A 13,755-nucleotide genomic window follows, 5' to 3' on the forward strand; every position below is an offset into this window, starting at 1 on the left:
TCCTCTGCCTCTCATACCAAAAGTACTGAGAATTATACGGCAAAGGGGGAGTAAGAACGATACTCGTGGCTCCGGATTGGCCAAGAAGAACTTGGTATCCGGAACTTCAAGAGATGCTCACGGACGAACCGTGGCCTCTACCTCTAAGAAAGGACCTGCTCCAGCAGGGGCCTTGTTTGTTCCAAGACTTACCGCGGCTGCGTTTGACGGCTTGGTGGTTGAACGCCGGATCCTGAAGGAAAAAGGCATTCCAGATGAAGTCATCCCTACCCTGGTCAAGGCCAGGAAGGACGTAACCGCAAAACATTATCACCGCATTTGGCGAAAATATGTTGCGTGGTGGGAGGCCAAGAAGGCCCCTACAGAGGAATTTCAACTGGGTCGTTTCCTCCATTTCCTGCAAACAGGACTGTCTATGGGCCTAAAATTAGGGTCCATTAAGGTTCAATTTTCGGCCCTGTCGATTTTCTTCCAAAAGGAACTGGCTTCAGTGCCTGAAGTTCAGACATTTGTAAAAGGGGTACTGCATATACAGCCTCCTTTTGTGCCTCCAGTGGCACCTTGGGATCTCAATGTTGTGTTGATTTTCCTAAAGTCACATTGGTTTGAACCACTCACCACTGTGGACTTAAAATATCTCACATGGAAGGTGACGATGCTGTTAGCCCTGGCTTCAGCCAGGCGTGTGTCAGAATTGGCGGCTTTATCATCTAAAAGCCCTTATTTAATATTTCATTCTGACAGGGCAGAATTGAGGACTTGTCCTCAATTTCTACCTAAGGTGGTTTCTGCATTTCACATGAAGCAACCTATTGTGGTACCTGCGGCTACTAAGGACTTGGAGGATTCCAAGTTGCTTGACGTGGTCAGGGCCCTGTAAATATATGTTTCCAGGACGGCTGGAGTCAGACAATCTGACTCGCTGTTTATCCTGTATGCACCCAACAAACTGGGTGCTCCTGCTTCTAAGCAGACGATTGCTCGTTGGATTTGTAGTACAATTCAGCTTGCACATTCTGTGGCAGGCCTGCCACAGCCAAAAATCTTAAAATGCCCACTCCACAAGGAAGGTGGGCTCATCTTGGGCAGCTGCCCGAGGGGTCTCGGCTTTACAACTTTGCCGAGCAGTTACTTGGTCAGGAGCAAATACGTTTGTAAAATTCTACAAATTTGATACCCTGGCTGAGGAGGACCTGGAGTTCTCTCATTCGGTGCTGCAGAGTCATCCGCACTCTCCCGCCCGTTTGGGAGCTTTGGTATAATCCCCATGGTCCTTACGGAGTTCCCAGCATCCACTAGGACGTCAGAGAAAATAAGAATTTACTTACCGATAATTCTATTTCTCGTAGTCCGTAGTGGATGCTGGGCGCCCATCCCAAGTGCGGATTGTCTGCAATACTGGTACATAATTATTGTTACCAAAAAAATTCGGGTTATTGTTGTAGTGAGCCATCTTTTATAGAGGCTTCTCTATTATCATGCTGTTAACTGGGTTCAGATCACAAGTTGTACAGTGTGATTGGTGTGGCTGGTATGAGTCTTACCCGGGATTCAAAATCCTTCCTTATTGTGTACGCTCGTCCGGGCACAGTATCCTAACTGAGGCTTGGAGGAGGGTCATAGGGGGAGGAGCCAGTGCACACCAGGTGATCCTAAAGCTTTCTTTAGATATGCCCTGTCTCCTGCGGAGCCGCTATTCCCCATGGTCCTTACGGAGTTCCCAGCATCCACTACGGACTACGAGAAATAGAATTATCGGTAAGTAAATTCTTATTTTCCTGAATTTGCATAACTGACATCCTACCAAATCTTACAAATGTGGTGCTCTCTATTAAAGCGCGAGTTTCATACGGGTGACACCGATGAGATCGGTCTAAATCCACAATATGTATATCTAAATATATTTAAATATTAAAAGTATACCTGAGTACAGTGAAATATTTTGCATTTAATATGACCTAGATCATTTTTATAGTTCTTGTATAATTCAACTTTATTGACATTGAGCAAAGCATCGAACATGAACTGACCACTAAATGCATATGCAAGACCTCTTCAGTCGCAATAGAAATACGTAGAAAGTTCTACTTCAAACTCAAACCCAGTATATACGTAAATGTTTAATATTACAGATCTGAGTGTAAGCTTAAGGGGTATATTCAATTGCAGTCGAAAGCTGCCGTCTGTCGGAAAGACTGCAGTTTTCAACTTTTTTTTAGGTCGGAAGCTGTTCAGACCTATTCAATAGACGGAAAGCACTTGGATCGGCGGAATAGCCGCCGATCCGTTTGCTTCTCTCGGAAACGGGGCCAAATCCAACAGGTTTTGGCCCCGTTTCTGACAATCTCAATCCGACTTTTAAAAACGGCTTGACACTGTCGTGACCGATCCAAACCTGTTGAGTTTGGCCCTGCAGCTGTTGGGAGGTGAGAGGAGGAGTCAGGGGAGAGCAGGATCCCAGCGGCTGCAGCAGCGTAGCAGGAGGATGGGGCACCACCGCCGCTCACGGCAGCGTCCACCCAGCTCCAGAAAGCGGGACCTCGGGTGGATGCTGCCGCGAGGTCTGGCGGTGATGCCCCATCCTCCTGCTACGCTGCTGCAACCTCTGGGTTCCTGCTTTTTCCCTCGTCTCCTCCTCAGCTCCCTCATCTCAATCTTGTCTGATTTGGCTATTCATTGAAAACCATTCCGACAAATGCATGTCGGAATGGATCCGACTTTAATTGAATATACTCCTAAGACTGTTGCTTAGATTATGTATTTTATTTTTTTTGTTATTCCAGATCATAATCTGATCTATCATTTATGTAACAAGTTCAAAAACCTACACCTCATTCATCAACTTGCCAGCACTTACTGGTTGTATCTCCTGCAACTTCTACAGCTACCGCAGGTTACATAGCACAGTGCTGATTGGTTGGACCTCCTATAATATTACACACCTACAAATGGTTTTCAGGATGTATTCTGTATAAGCATTGTAGTGGTCATGCACAACATTTGCGGCATTTGTGCCCCTTTTGATAACCCGCCTTGTTAATTTAATACTTAACCGTTACCCAATCAAGTGAGTTCTTACTGTATGTAACACTTTTATATTGGTGGTTTTTCAACCCCAATCCTCAGGTACTCCCAACAGGTAACATTTCAGGATTTCTTAATCACGCACAGGCTAGTTAATCTACCTGTTTCCACTCCTGAAAACATGACCTGTTGGGGATACTTGAGAACTGGAGTTAAAAACCTCTGGTCAGTATGAAAGCTCTTAACTCTGTAAAGGGTTTGCTGTATTGGTTGATTGTCAGACCCTCTAACATCATACAAACTGGTTTATCCAAATTATGGGTTCATACTGCCCTTCATGGTTTTAAACTTTGGGGAGATGTCATTTTTTTTTTTGTGTGGAGACAACCAAAATGTTCTATTTTGCACTCTTGGTTAAATACTTCTGCAGGTTGACCTTCAACAAGAAAAGAGAAAAAATAAAGAGGAATAAAATCACTTGTAAGCGTATGTAACAACCTACATGTTCACCCATTTAAAGGATAATTCTACTTTCAAGCAATGACTTCCATGAAACACATTCTGTCCAGACCTACACGTTATACCTGTGAGCCTTCGTTTAGATAGACGATCCAATGATTCCTGGTTTCCAATAGTATTTAGTTTGGTTCCTCTTGGTATCAATGATACGCAGCTTTGGGACAGTATGGCTCACTTTCTCCCACTTCATAATGCGTTGTGTTACCTTGTCGGCAGGTGTTAGATCTGTGCACGACTCGTTCATTAGCTGACAGAACTGTGCTGCACGCAGCTTGGTGATGTCACAGGGCAGAGACGGATGGCATTCACATCTGTTTCTGTAGGTATGCTTGCAGTGAATTGTAGCTTGCTCCACAATCATTGCTCCAAGTACAGTAGTATCATTGCAAGCTACTCTTCTCACACTAGAAATGCTCTTTTGAAGATACCCAGCTAGAAAGCTGCTACCGGTATACACAGAAGCTCCTACATATTGTATTTGTGGGGTCACTGATTGTTTAAATTAACAAAGCCATTTCTTCGAAAAGGTTTACCTTTACTACAGAAACCATTTAAAGATGGAATTATCCTTTACGTTGTATGGATTTTGGTCAGCCCTCCAAACTTTGATTACATTTGTAGTTTTAAAATGTCATTAAAAATCCAGTAAAAGCTATTTGGTTCCTATCTTAACAAAAGCCATTCCATGTTGCAACCATATTTGCTAAACCCCACAGTTGCTGTGATAGATCAAAAGTGGGATGTGTATCATGATCCTTTTGTTGTCGGTCGTGGAAAAGGGCTAAATGTTCTTTATTGTATATTTAAAAATGATGATATTGGCTACAATCTGGTTACCCCAATGTGCTCCTTCAATGCTTTAGAGCCTCTTTTATAGCTTTGCTGGTCCTTCGTATCTTGAAGGGTAACTTGTACATTTTAAGTGTTCTTGTTGCATGACTATTGCATGGGTGTGTTTATATTAATGGATCCTGTTTTTTTTTTTTTTCTCTTTGTCTTTATTTCCCACCTTTTACCGATCTACTTTCCAGGAGTCAGATTGCGTGTCCGGGCTGAATACTGCCAGGCCGACTCAATCCTGAGCCACAACGTGCTGTCTGTGAAGCAAGATCCACTGGAGAAGCAGTTTGATCTGTTTAGCCAGTCTAACACTGTGCTAAAATCCAGAGACCTGGGCTCGATCATCTGTGATATAAAGTTCTCTGAGCTGTCTTACCTGGACGCCTTCTGGACAGACTACATGAATGGCTCTCTGTTGGAGGCTCTGAAAGGTGTTTTCATCACAGACTCTCTGAAAGAAGCTGTAGGACAGGAGACCATACAACTACTTGTTAATGTAGATGAAGATGATTATGAAGAAGGTCGGAGACTGCTACTAGAGAATGTTTCTCAGCCATCAGGTTGAACTTCTCTGAATACTTGAGACTGTTGTGCTGTGGAGTGCAGAAGTGTGGGACTCTGCCTGCTGGTCATCGGGAATACAGATTATTTAAAGAGTGTAAACTGGGTCTCTGCTTATTCCTCTTCCACAATTGTACTTATCTTTCTGATGAGTAGATTAGTACATATATGAATGAGTGAGGGCATTTACAAGGGGATGTGAATAGGAAAAAGCTTTTGTTATGTCAGCTCTGAAAAGCTATGAAGTAATGCTGCTAGGCTGATGCAGGACTGACATGATGTTTTAAGGTAAGGAATAACGTGAATTCCTGAGAGGTCATCCTAAGGGAAGTTCGAGAGTACCAGATGTAGTGCGAAAGTTTGTTGCCTCTTCACATTCTATGGCACTGGATATCAGTGTTTGTTTGTTTTTTGTTCCTTGTCTCAAGGTGCACTCAGTCCTTGCGATATCCCATTTAATGTACAAATGTAAGCAAGTGTTGGATACTTTTAAGATTATTTGAAAGTCCTGAAAAGACAAATAATTTAAGACTTTAAAGCTTTGATTTTCTTTATCTCCTCTCTGGAAATTTTTCTTTTCTTTTTTTTCTTCCCAGAGGTCTGGATTTACTGTAATGACTATTTCAGAAAATTCAGCTAAGGTGTAAAAATAATGGAGATATGTAGGAATAAAACCATGGCAAGGAGCAGGGTAGAGACGGTATTTATTCCACTATGTTCCCTCTGACAGCTTGGTAAGTTCTGAATCTTTGTGTGCAAGATTCTACCTCGTGGCTTTATCCCAGTGTCCACTTGTGGATCTAGCCACACATGGTGATGGGAACAACAGACCTTATATGCTCTAGGAGGAATTTATTATAAGTAAACTTGTCTACACACAACGGAAACTGCATTTTGTGTTCTGAAGACATTAAGCCCCTTTCCATTATTTGGGTAGTTTATGACTAATGGATAAGCTGTACTTGTGACTATTGCCCACAGATTGACGTTATGTGGTAATGACGGGTACACTAAATGATTCCTCACTAGACCTGTGTGCTGCTGGCTAGCAGAAGTGTCAGTGGACTAACACACAGATGGTCTGTACATATTTGTTAAGGAGTGGGATGTACTAAACCCAATCCTTGTTTTGTTGAGCAAATTCCCATATCTTTTGACCTTTTTATTAATCCTTGCTCTTTATACTGGATCCCAACTAAAGGGATTTTTTTTTTTTATTGTGTAAATATGAAGCTTTCAGGGAAAGCTTTTGTAAATGGTTTTGGTAATACAAAAATAATTTGTAAATGTCTAATTGTAAATAATAAAGAAGTACTATTAATTTTTGACTGCTATGGTTTTCATATTTGCAACTAGTAAAGTATCAATTGTGTGTGGTTCTAGGACTCTTGTTGCATAATCCTCCCAGCAGCTCCATCACCTCCCCCAGCGGTGCTGTACACTCCCGCGCCCTAGTTGCCGGGTACCTACAGCGGAGGCTTTGGTTTTCTTCCAGTTAGTCACACACACGACCGCTGTTCTCCTGGATTGCGTGGCCGCACTAGGGAGGAGGTAAGTGGCTGTAAATCGCGATCTTGTGCGGCCGACGGGAGGCGGGCCGTGTGCGCTAGTGTGGACACTGTGGTAGCACAGGGACCCCACTAGACCAACAGGGCAAGGGCACAGGTCGGTTTTCTCTCATAAACCTTTTATATATGCCCACAGTACCCGGTGGTGAAGTCCAGCAGGGAAATAAGGCTTTCACCTGTAGCCCCTCCCCCCGCCCCAGGGCGCCATTTAGAGTAAATGTTCCCGCCCTGGAGCTGCATCTCTCACCGCCTGCATGTCAGCGCTGTGCATTTTACAGGACACTTAAGTATTCTACATGTCTGCTGACAGTGTTAGTTAAGAAACAGTGCATTTAGTCAGGGTTATATAGTACAAGTACCCTGTGATATATATCCAGTCTTTACTGTGCATTGTTATATCTATTGAGTGTATAGCTATACATAGTACTACTCTGTATTGCTAGTCCAGTGCAGTTTTATTGCATGTTATAATTTCTGCATTGTACAGTGTCACTCTGTGTGTGTGTGTGTGTGTGTGTGTGTGTGTGTGTGTGTGTGTGTGTGTGTATAGCTGCTGTGTGACCTCCATTTCGTGTATCTAACTCGGATTGCTATCCCTATATTCTATAACCTGAGGGGGCTAAGTGCGTCAGGTTTATCATTTAATATAGGTAGTTCACAGGATATACTCAGTGTGTATTTTTCTCTGTGATTTTTAGTCACCATATACCTCTTGAATTCCCTGTTTGTGCTGATACACTGCACAGGGGGTTCTTGTCGGGTATTGTGCTGCTGATATTGTACTGTGTTGTCTTGCATTGAGCTTTCGGATATGTCCGCTACAAAGGGCAATGGTGCTGGAGCTGATCCCACTTTGCGTGGTGGTGACGCTGCAGACACATTTGAGGAAAACATAGCAGCTAAGGGTTCAGGTTCTGGGGGATCCTTACCCCCAAGTGAGATCGTAGCAACGGGGGTTCAAAATGACCCACCTTGGGCTACCTTCTCCACGCTATTGAATATGCTGGTAACTAGACTAATGCCCCCTATGGGACCTCCTGTGCCGGTACAACCGCTTAGGGTCCCCGCGGTTAACCCGCTATGGGCAGATTAACTGTCTGCTCAGTTACAGCAATTGAACCAATCACTGACTACTCAGAAGTCTAACCCTCGCCGCCTAAGACCAAGGGGTCCTCTAAGCGGGCCATTACTTCCTCACAATCCACCAACGTCCTAGACTCCTCGTCTGATGAGGATGGTGTTTATACTGATCCCACAGATTCTGATCCCGACGTTTCTGATGGGGAATCTTTCACAGGTGTATGTTCCTGACTTGTTGGAGGCTATCAGGACCGTTCTTCAAATTACTGATGACCCAGAGCTTGATACTGCCCATAAGAAACCGGACAAGTTTAAACGTCAGAAAGTGGTTAAACAAGTTTTACCTCACTCTCACCATTTAGTTGACAATTGTCAGGAGACCTGGGAAAATCCAGGAAAGAAGTTCACGCCTCACAAGAAGATGCTGGCTCGCTACCCCCTCGCTGCAGAGCTAAGTAAAAATTGTGAAACACCCCCGCCAGTGGATTCGCAGGTGGCGCGGCTGGTGGTATCTTCAGATCTGCCAGTAACTACTATCACGTCTCCGAAAGAACTGATGGATAAGCGTGTGGAGGGTTGTTTAAAGGCAATTTACACCCTAATTGGTGCTGCGCATAGGCCCACCATTGCAGTGACATGGGCTGCAGAGGCTGTTGAAGCGTGGGCTCAGGAGGCGGAGTTGCCTTCCAACGCTTCTGATCATGCTAGACAATGTCTGTCTTATATTGTCACAGCTTCTCATTACATTAAGGAGGCAGCTTCTGATGCTGGTATTCTGGCAGCCAAGGCTTCTACTACGTCCATTTTGGCTCGCCGGATTCTCTGGTTACGGTCCTGGTTTGTGGATCTGGACTGTAAGAAAACCCTGGAGGTACTCCCTTTTAAGGGAGACATTCTTTTCGGAGGAGACCTCAACAAGATAGTGGCTGAGTACAAGAAAGGATGACCTGGCACCGGTATGAATTATGATAATTAGTAAAGGAAACCAAAATGGACAGATATTGGAAAGAGAAAACCTTTCAATTGTAGTCCCTATTGGCGGTGCGCCCATAGCTAGAAAGTATATGTACTTAAAAAACTGGAGAGAAAGAAAACTCTTGTGTGGGCGCACTCTTGAAAGAAGAAGTGAGAAGAAAAAATTCTTCAGATATAAGTTGAAAAGATATTTAAAACATATTTATTGAGTAATTAAAAAAAAAATAATATCCCACTGTGATCAACAAGAACAAGGTTTTTTAATTTTATATTTTTTTAGAAAAGATATGTGAAAAAAAGAAAAAGAAATGTTCTGGTCTGAGTAATCACACGAGACGGATTGGAAAGGTTACAGACACCTGATAGTCTGGCAACCGTTTCACCTGACCAGCACAGAAATTCTGTGTTCATGAAACCAAACAGAGAGATCCAATTCTATGTCTTTTGAAAGACCACTGAGGGGTCAATACTGGACAAATTACTGGTCACCTGTTGTACATATATCACAAATTTAGTAACATATCTTACACATTCCTGAAAGCTTTTGATGGTTGACGTGAGATGGGAGAGAAAAGAAGGGAGAAATAATTGGGGGGGGGGGGGGGGATAAAAAAAAAAATTTGGGTATAGGGATGGGGAAAGAAAGAAGGGGGGGGGGAAGGGGAAAGGGAGTGAAAAGTGGTGATACTGCTGTTGGTGTCCACCCTTCAAATGAAGGGGAATAGTATCCTTCTCTACAACACCCGGTATTCCCAGGAAGTCTCCTCTCAGGTACTAACCTGGCCCAATGCTGCTTAGCTTCCAAGATCGAACGAGATCGGGCATTACCAGCGTGGTATGATAGTAGAGAGGCTATCTACCAATGAGAGTGCACCTATATAAGAAGGTGAAAAAAGAATTGATAGAAGGAATCTGAATAGTATGTGGATCTGCTTTCCACGTTAGGCAAGGTAATTTACCACATGGTTAGTGATACACCCTGGATCGTGGATGAGAGTCCACTGAAAAGGGATGGGCCAGTGAAGAAAGCAAGGGGAGAAGAAAAGGGAAAAAGAAGGGGAAGAAAGGAAAGGATGTGAAGTACCAGAGAAATATGTTGGTCTAAATATATTGATAGACACAAGATGGTTATCCCAAAAAGAGAAAACGGATATCTCAATATGCGGCAAAGATTGAATCACATCTGCAAAAACGTCAGGTAAATTTGTGAATTAGATATGATGATACTAGATATGTTGTGTGCATAGGCACCTATGAGTCCAGTGATGCAAATTTACTGTGTGCATCAAAATTGCATAACATCTGGAAAAACGTCAGGTAAATTTGTAAATTAAATATGATACCAGATATATTGTATGCATAGGCACCTAACGGTTAACAGATATCTCAATATGTGGCAAAGATTAAATCACATCTGAAAAAACGTCAGGTAAATTTGTGAATTAGATATGATGATACTAGATAAGTTGTGTGCATAGGCACCTATGAGTCCAGTGATGCAAATTCACTGTGTGCATCAGAATTGCATGACATCTGGAAAAACGTCAGGTAAATTTGTAAATTAAATATGATGATACCAGATATATTGTATGCATAGGCACCTATGAGTACAGTGATGCAAATTTACTGTTGATATAAGAACAGTGCAATGTACACCTAGCTACTAGATTTCTCCCGAATAACCTGATAGGTTAATTGCCCTATATATATGTGAGAATTGATGAATTGTAATATAGGTGGCAAATCCCACAGATTAAGATCACTAGTATCTCTTATGCATAGTTACACATGTCACCATACAGATTAGGATAATAAACTTGATACTCATAGTGTGATGGTGTCAGATTGCAGGAGACTATGGTAGCCAGTGGTCCTTCATGGAAGAATCTCCTGCTGGGATCCGTAGAAAACGCGTTTCGCCCGTTGGGCTTGTTCACTTCCGGGATCTCACATTTCCTGTCTTAGTGTGAGGTTTAAAAACCTTGTTAATTGAAGTGGCAGCCAATAAGAATTTTTTTTTTTTTTTTTTTTAATAGAGGGCGGGGGTGACACGTATATCTAAGCCAGCTGGGGAGGCGTATTGCCAGTACTTCCCAGCTGACGTCAGCGGCACATGATCGGACTACTGAGCTGACGTCGGCGGCACGTGATCGGACCAAGGTAACACGGGGAAAGGGCGCTGGTAAGCATGCGCAGTAGGAGAAAACCCTGTCGCCATGGTAACCCGATGAAGTGAAGGAGCGCCATGTTGTAAGAGGGTATACCAATAGTTTATGTAGGAGTCTCCCTGTCACCATGGTGCGGAGGCGGTGTCCTGTTAGGAGATGGTGTCAAAAAATTATAGTGCATAATAAGTTTGGTATGTGTTACATAACATGGGGAATCGGATATGAACACTCTCTGTAGTGTCAAGCCGAGGTTGTGCATGGGTATTACAGCTATTATGGCAGAGACTGTGAGAGGGAGAAATAGAACTGTATATTGTTATGTTAAGAGACATCTGAGAGTCCTGATTTGTTCTCTTAACATAACAATATACAGTTCTATTTCTCCCTCTCACAGTCTCTGCCATAATAGCTGTAATACCCATGCACAACCTCGGCTTGACACTACAGAGAGTGTTCATATCCGATTCCCCATGTTATGTAACACATACCAAACTTATTATGCACTATAATTTTTTGACACCATCTCCTAACAGGACACCGCCTCCGCACCATGGTTACCATGGCGACAGGGAGACTCCTACATAAACTATTGGTATACCCTCTTACAACATGACGCTCCTTCACTTCATCGGGTTACCATGGCGACAGGGTTTTCTCCTACTGCGCATGCTTACCAGCGCCCTTTCCCCGTGTTACCTTGGTCCGATCACGTGCCGCCGACGTCAGCTCAGTAGTCCGATCACGTGCCGCTGACGTCAGCTGGGAAGTACTGGCAATACGCCTCCCCAGCTGGCTTAGATATACGTGTCACCCCCGCCCTCTATTAAAAAAAAAAAAAAAAAAAATTCTTATTGGCTGCCACTTCAATTAACAAGGTTTTTAAACCTCACACTAAGACAGGAAATGTGAGATCCCGGAAGTGAACAAGCCCAACGGGCGAAACGCGTTTTCTACGGATCCCAGCAGGAGATTCTTCCATGAAGGACCACTGGCTACCATAGTCTCCCGCAATCTGTCACCATCACACTGAGTATCAAGTTTATTATCCTAATCTGTATGGTGACATGTGTAACTATGCATAAGAGATACTAGTGATCTTAATCTGTGGGATTTGCCACCTATATTACAATTCATCAATTCTCACATATATATAGGGCAATTAACCTATCAGGTTATTCGGGAGAAATCTAGTAGCTAGGTGTACATTGCACTGTTCTTATATCAACAGTAAATTTGCATCACAGTACTCATAGGTGCCTATGCATACAATATATCTGGTATCATCATATTTAATTTACAAATTTACCTGACGTTTTTCCAGATGTCATGCAATTCTGATGCACACAGTGAATTTGCATCACTGGACTCATAGGTGCCTATGCACACAACTTATCTAGTATCATCATATCTAATTCACAAATTTACCTGACATTTTTCAGATGTGATTTAATCTTTGCCACATATTGAGATATCTGTTAACCGTTAGGTGCCTATGCATACAATATATCTGGTATCATATTTAATTTACAAATTTACCTGACGTTTTTCCAGATGTCATGCAATTCTGATGCACACAGTGAATTTGCATCACTGGACTCATAGGTGCCTATGCACACAACTTATCTAGTATCATCATATCTAATTCACAAATTTACCTGACGGTTTTTCAGATGTGATTCAATCTTTGCCGCATATTGAGATATCTGTTTTCTCTTTTTGGGATAACCATCTTGTGTCTATCAATATATTTAGACCAACATATTTCTCTGGTACTTCACATCCTTTCCTTTCTTCTCCTTCTTTTTCCCTTTTCTTCTCCCCTTGCTTTCTTCACTGGCCCATCCCTTTTCAGTGGACTCACACCCTGGATCGTGGATGAATCACTAACCATGTGGTAAATTACCTTGCCTAACGTGGAAAGCAGATCCACATACTATTCAGATTCCTTCTATCAATTCTTTTTTCACCTTCTTATATAGGTGCACTCTCATTGGTAGATAGCCTCTCTACTATCATACCACGCTGGTAATGCCCAATCTCGTTCGATCTTGGAAGCTAAGCAGCATTGGGCCAGGTTAGTACCTGAGAGGAGACTTCCTGGGAATACCGGGTGTTGTAGAGAAGGATACTATTCCCCTTCATTTGAAGGGTGGACACCAACAGCAGTATCACCACTTTTCACTCCCTTTCCCCTTCTCCCCCCCCCCTTCTTTCTTTCCCCATCCCTATACCCAAATTTTTTTTTATTTCCCCCCCCAATTATTTCTCCCTTCTTTTCTCTCCCATCTCACGTCAACCATCAAAAGCTTTCAGGAATGTGTAAGATATGTTACTAAATTTGTGATATATGTACAACAGGTGACCAGTAATTTGTCCAGTATTGACCCCTCAGTGGTCTTTCAAAGACATAGAATTGGATCTCTCTGTTTGGTTTCATTAACACAGAATTTCTGTGCTGGTCAGGTGAAACGGTTGCCAGACTATCAGGTGTCTGTAACCTTTCCAATCCGTCTCGTGTGATTACTCAGACCAGAACATTTCTTTTTCTTTTTTTCACATATCTTTTCTAAAAAAATATAAAATTAAAAAACCTTGTTCTTGTTGATCACAGTGGGATATTATTAATTTTTTAATTACTCAATAAATAGGTTTTAAATATCTTTTCAACTTATATCTGAAGAATTTTTTCTTCTCACTTCTTCTTTCAAGAGTGCGCCCACACAAGAGTTTTCTTTCTCTCCAGTTTTTTAAGATAGTGGCTGACTTAGCCTCTTTGTCTACCTAGTACTGCTCCTTCGGTGTCGAAGGCTAAAAGTACTCCATTTCGCTCTTTTCGTCCTTCAGGCAAAGCAAAAGGTCAGGCATACCCGAAACCGGTTTGCACTTCCAAACCCAATAAGCCCAAACCCAAAAGGGCCTGGGCTGCCCGTCAGCCTGCTTCAAAAGCTGAAAAGCCTGCCGCATGACGGGGCGGGCCTCCCTCTGGTGGATCCCTGGGTGGGGGGGGCCGACTTCTAGAG

General features: G+C 42.8%; 1 protein-coding gene and 2 pseudogenes across 5 annotated transcripts in view; 2 read left to right on the top strand and 1 right to left on the bottom strand.

The window, feature by feature from the left end:
• DEDD2 (death effector domain containing 2) overlaps window positions 1-6,265 on the top strand; it is a 43,659-nt gene extending 37,394 nt beyond the window's left edge. For 3 of the 5 annotated variants that reach the window (XR_010188551.1, XR_010188554.1, XR_010188550.1), the window contains one exon: window positions 4,575-4,663. Coding sequence is in view for 1 of the 5 variants with exons in the window: in XM_063942356.1 (XP_063798426.1) it covers window positions 4,575-4,948 (374 nt within the window). In the remaining 4 variants the exon portion in view is untranslated. Of the gene's footprint in view, window positions 1-3,454 lie in introns of all 5 variants that reach the window. The other 2 variants (XR_010188553.1, XM_063942356.1) reach the window with 2 other exon arrangements.
• Window positions 6,266-9,298: 3,033 nt separating this feature from the next.
• LOC134967067 (5S ribosomal RNA) lies at window positions 9,299-9,416 on the bottom strand (annotated as a pseudogene).
• Window positions 9,417-12,739: 3,323 nt separating this feature from the next.
• Window positions 12,740-12,857, top strand: LOC134968285 (5S ribosomal RNA; annotated as a pseudogene).
• Window positions 12,858-13,755: the final 898 nt, after the last annotated feature.

This window comes from Pseudophryne corroboree, chromosome 10 (genome assembly GCF_028390025.1).
Source record: "Pseudophryne corroboree isolate aPseCor3 chromosome 10, aPseCor3.hap2, whole genome shotgun sequence".
Lineage (NCBI taxonomy): Eukaryota > Metazoa > Chordata > Amphibia > Anura > Myobatrachidae > Pseudophryne > Pseudophryne corroboree.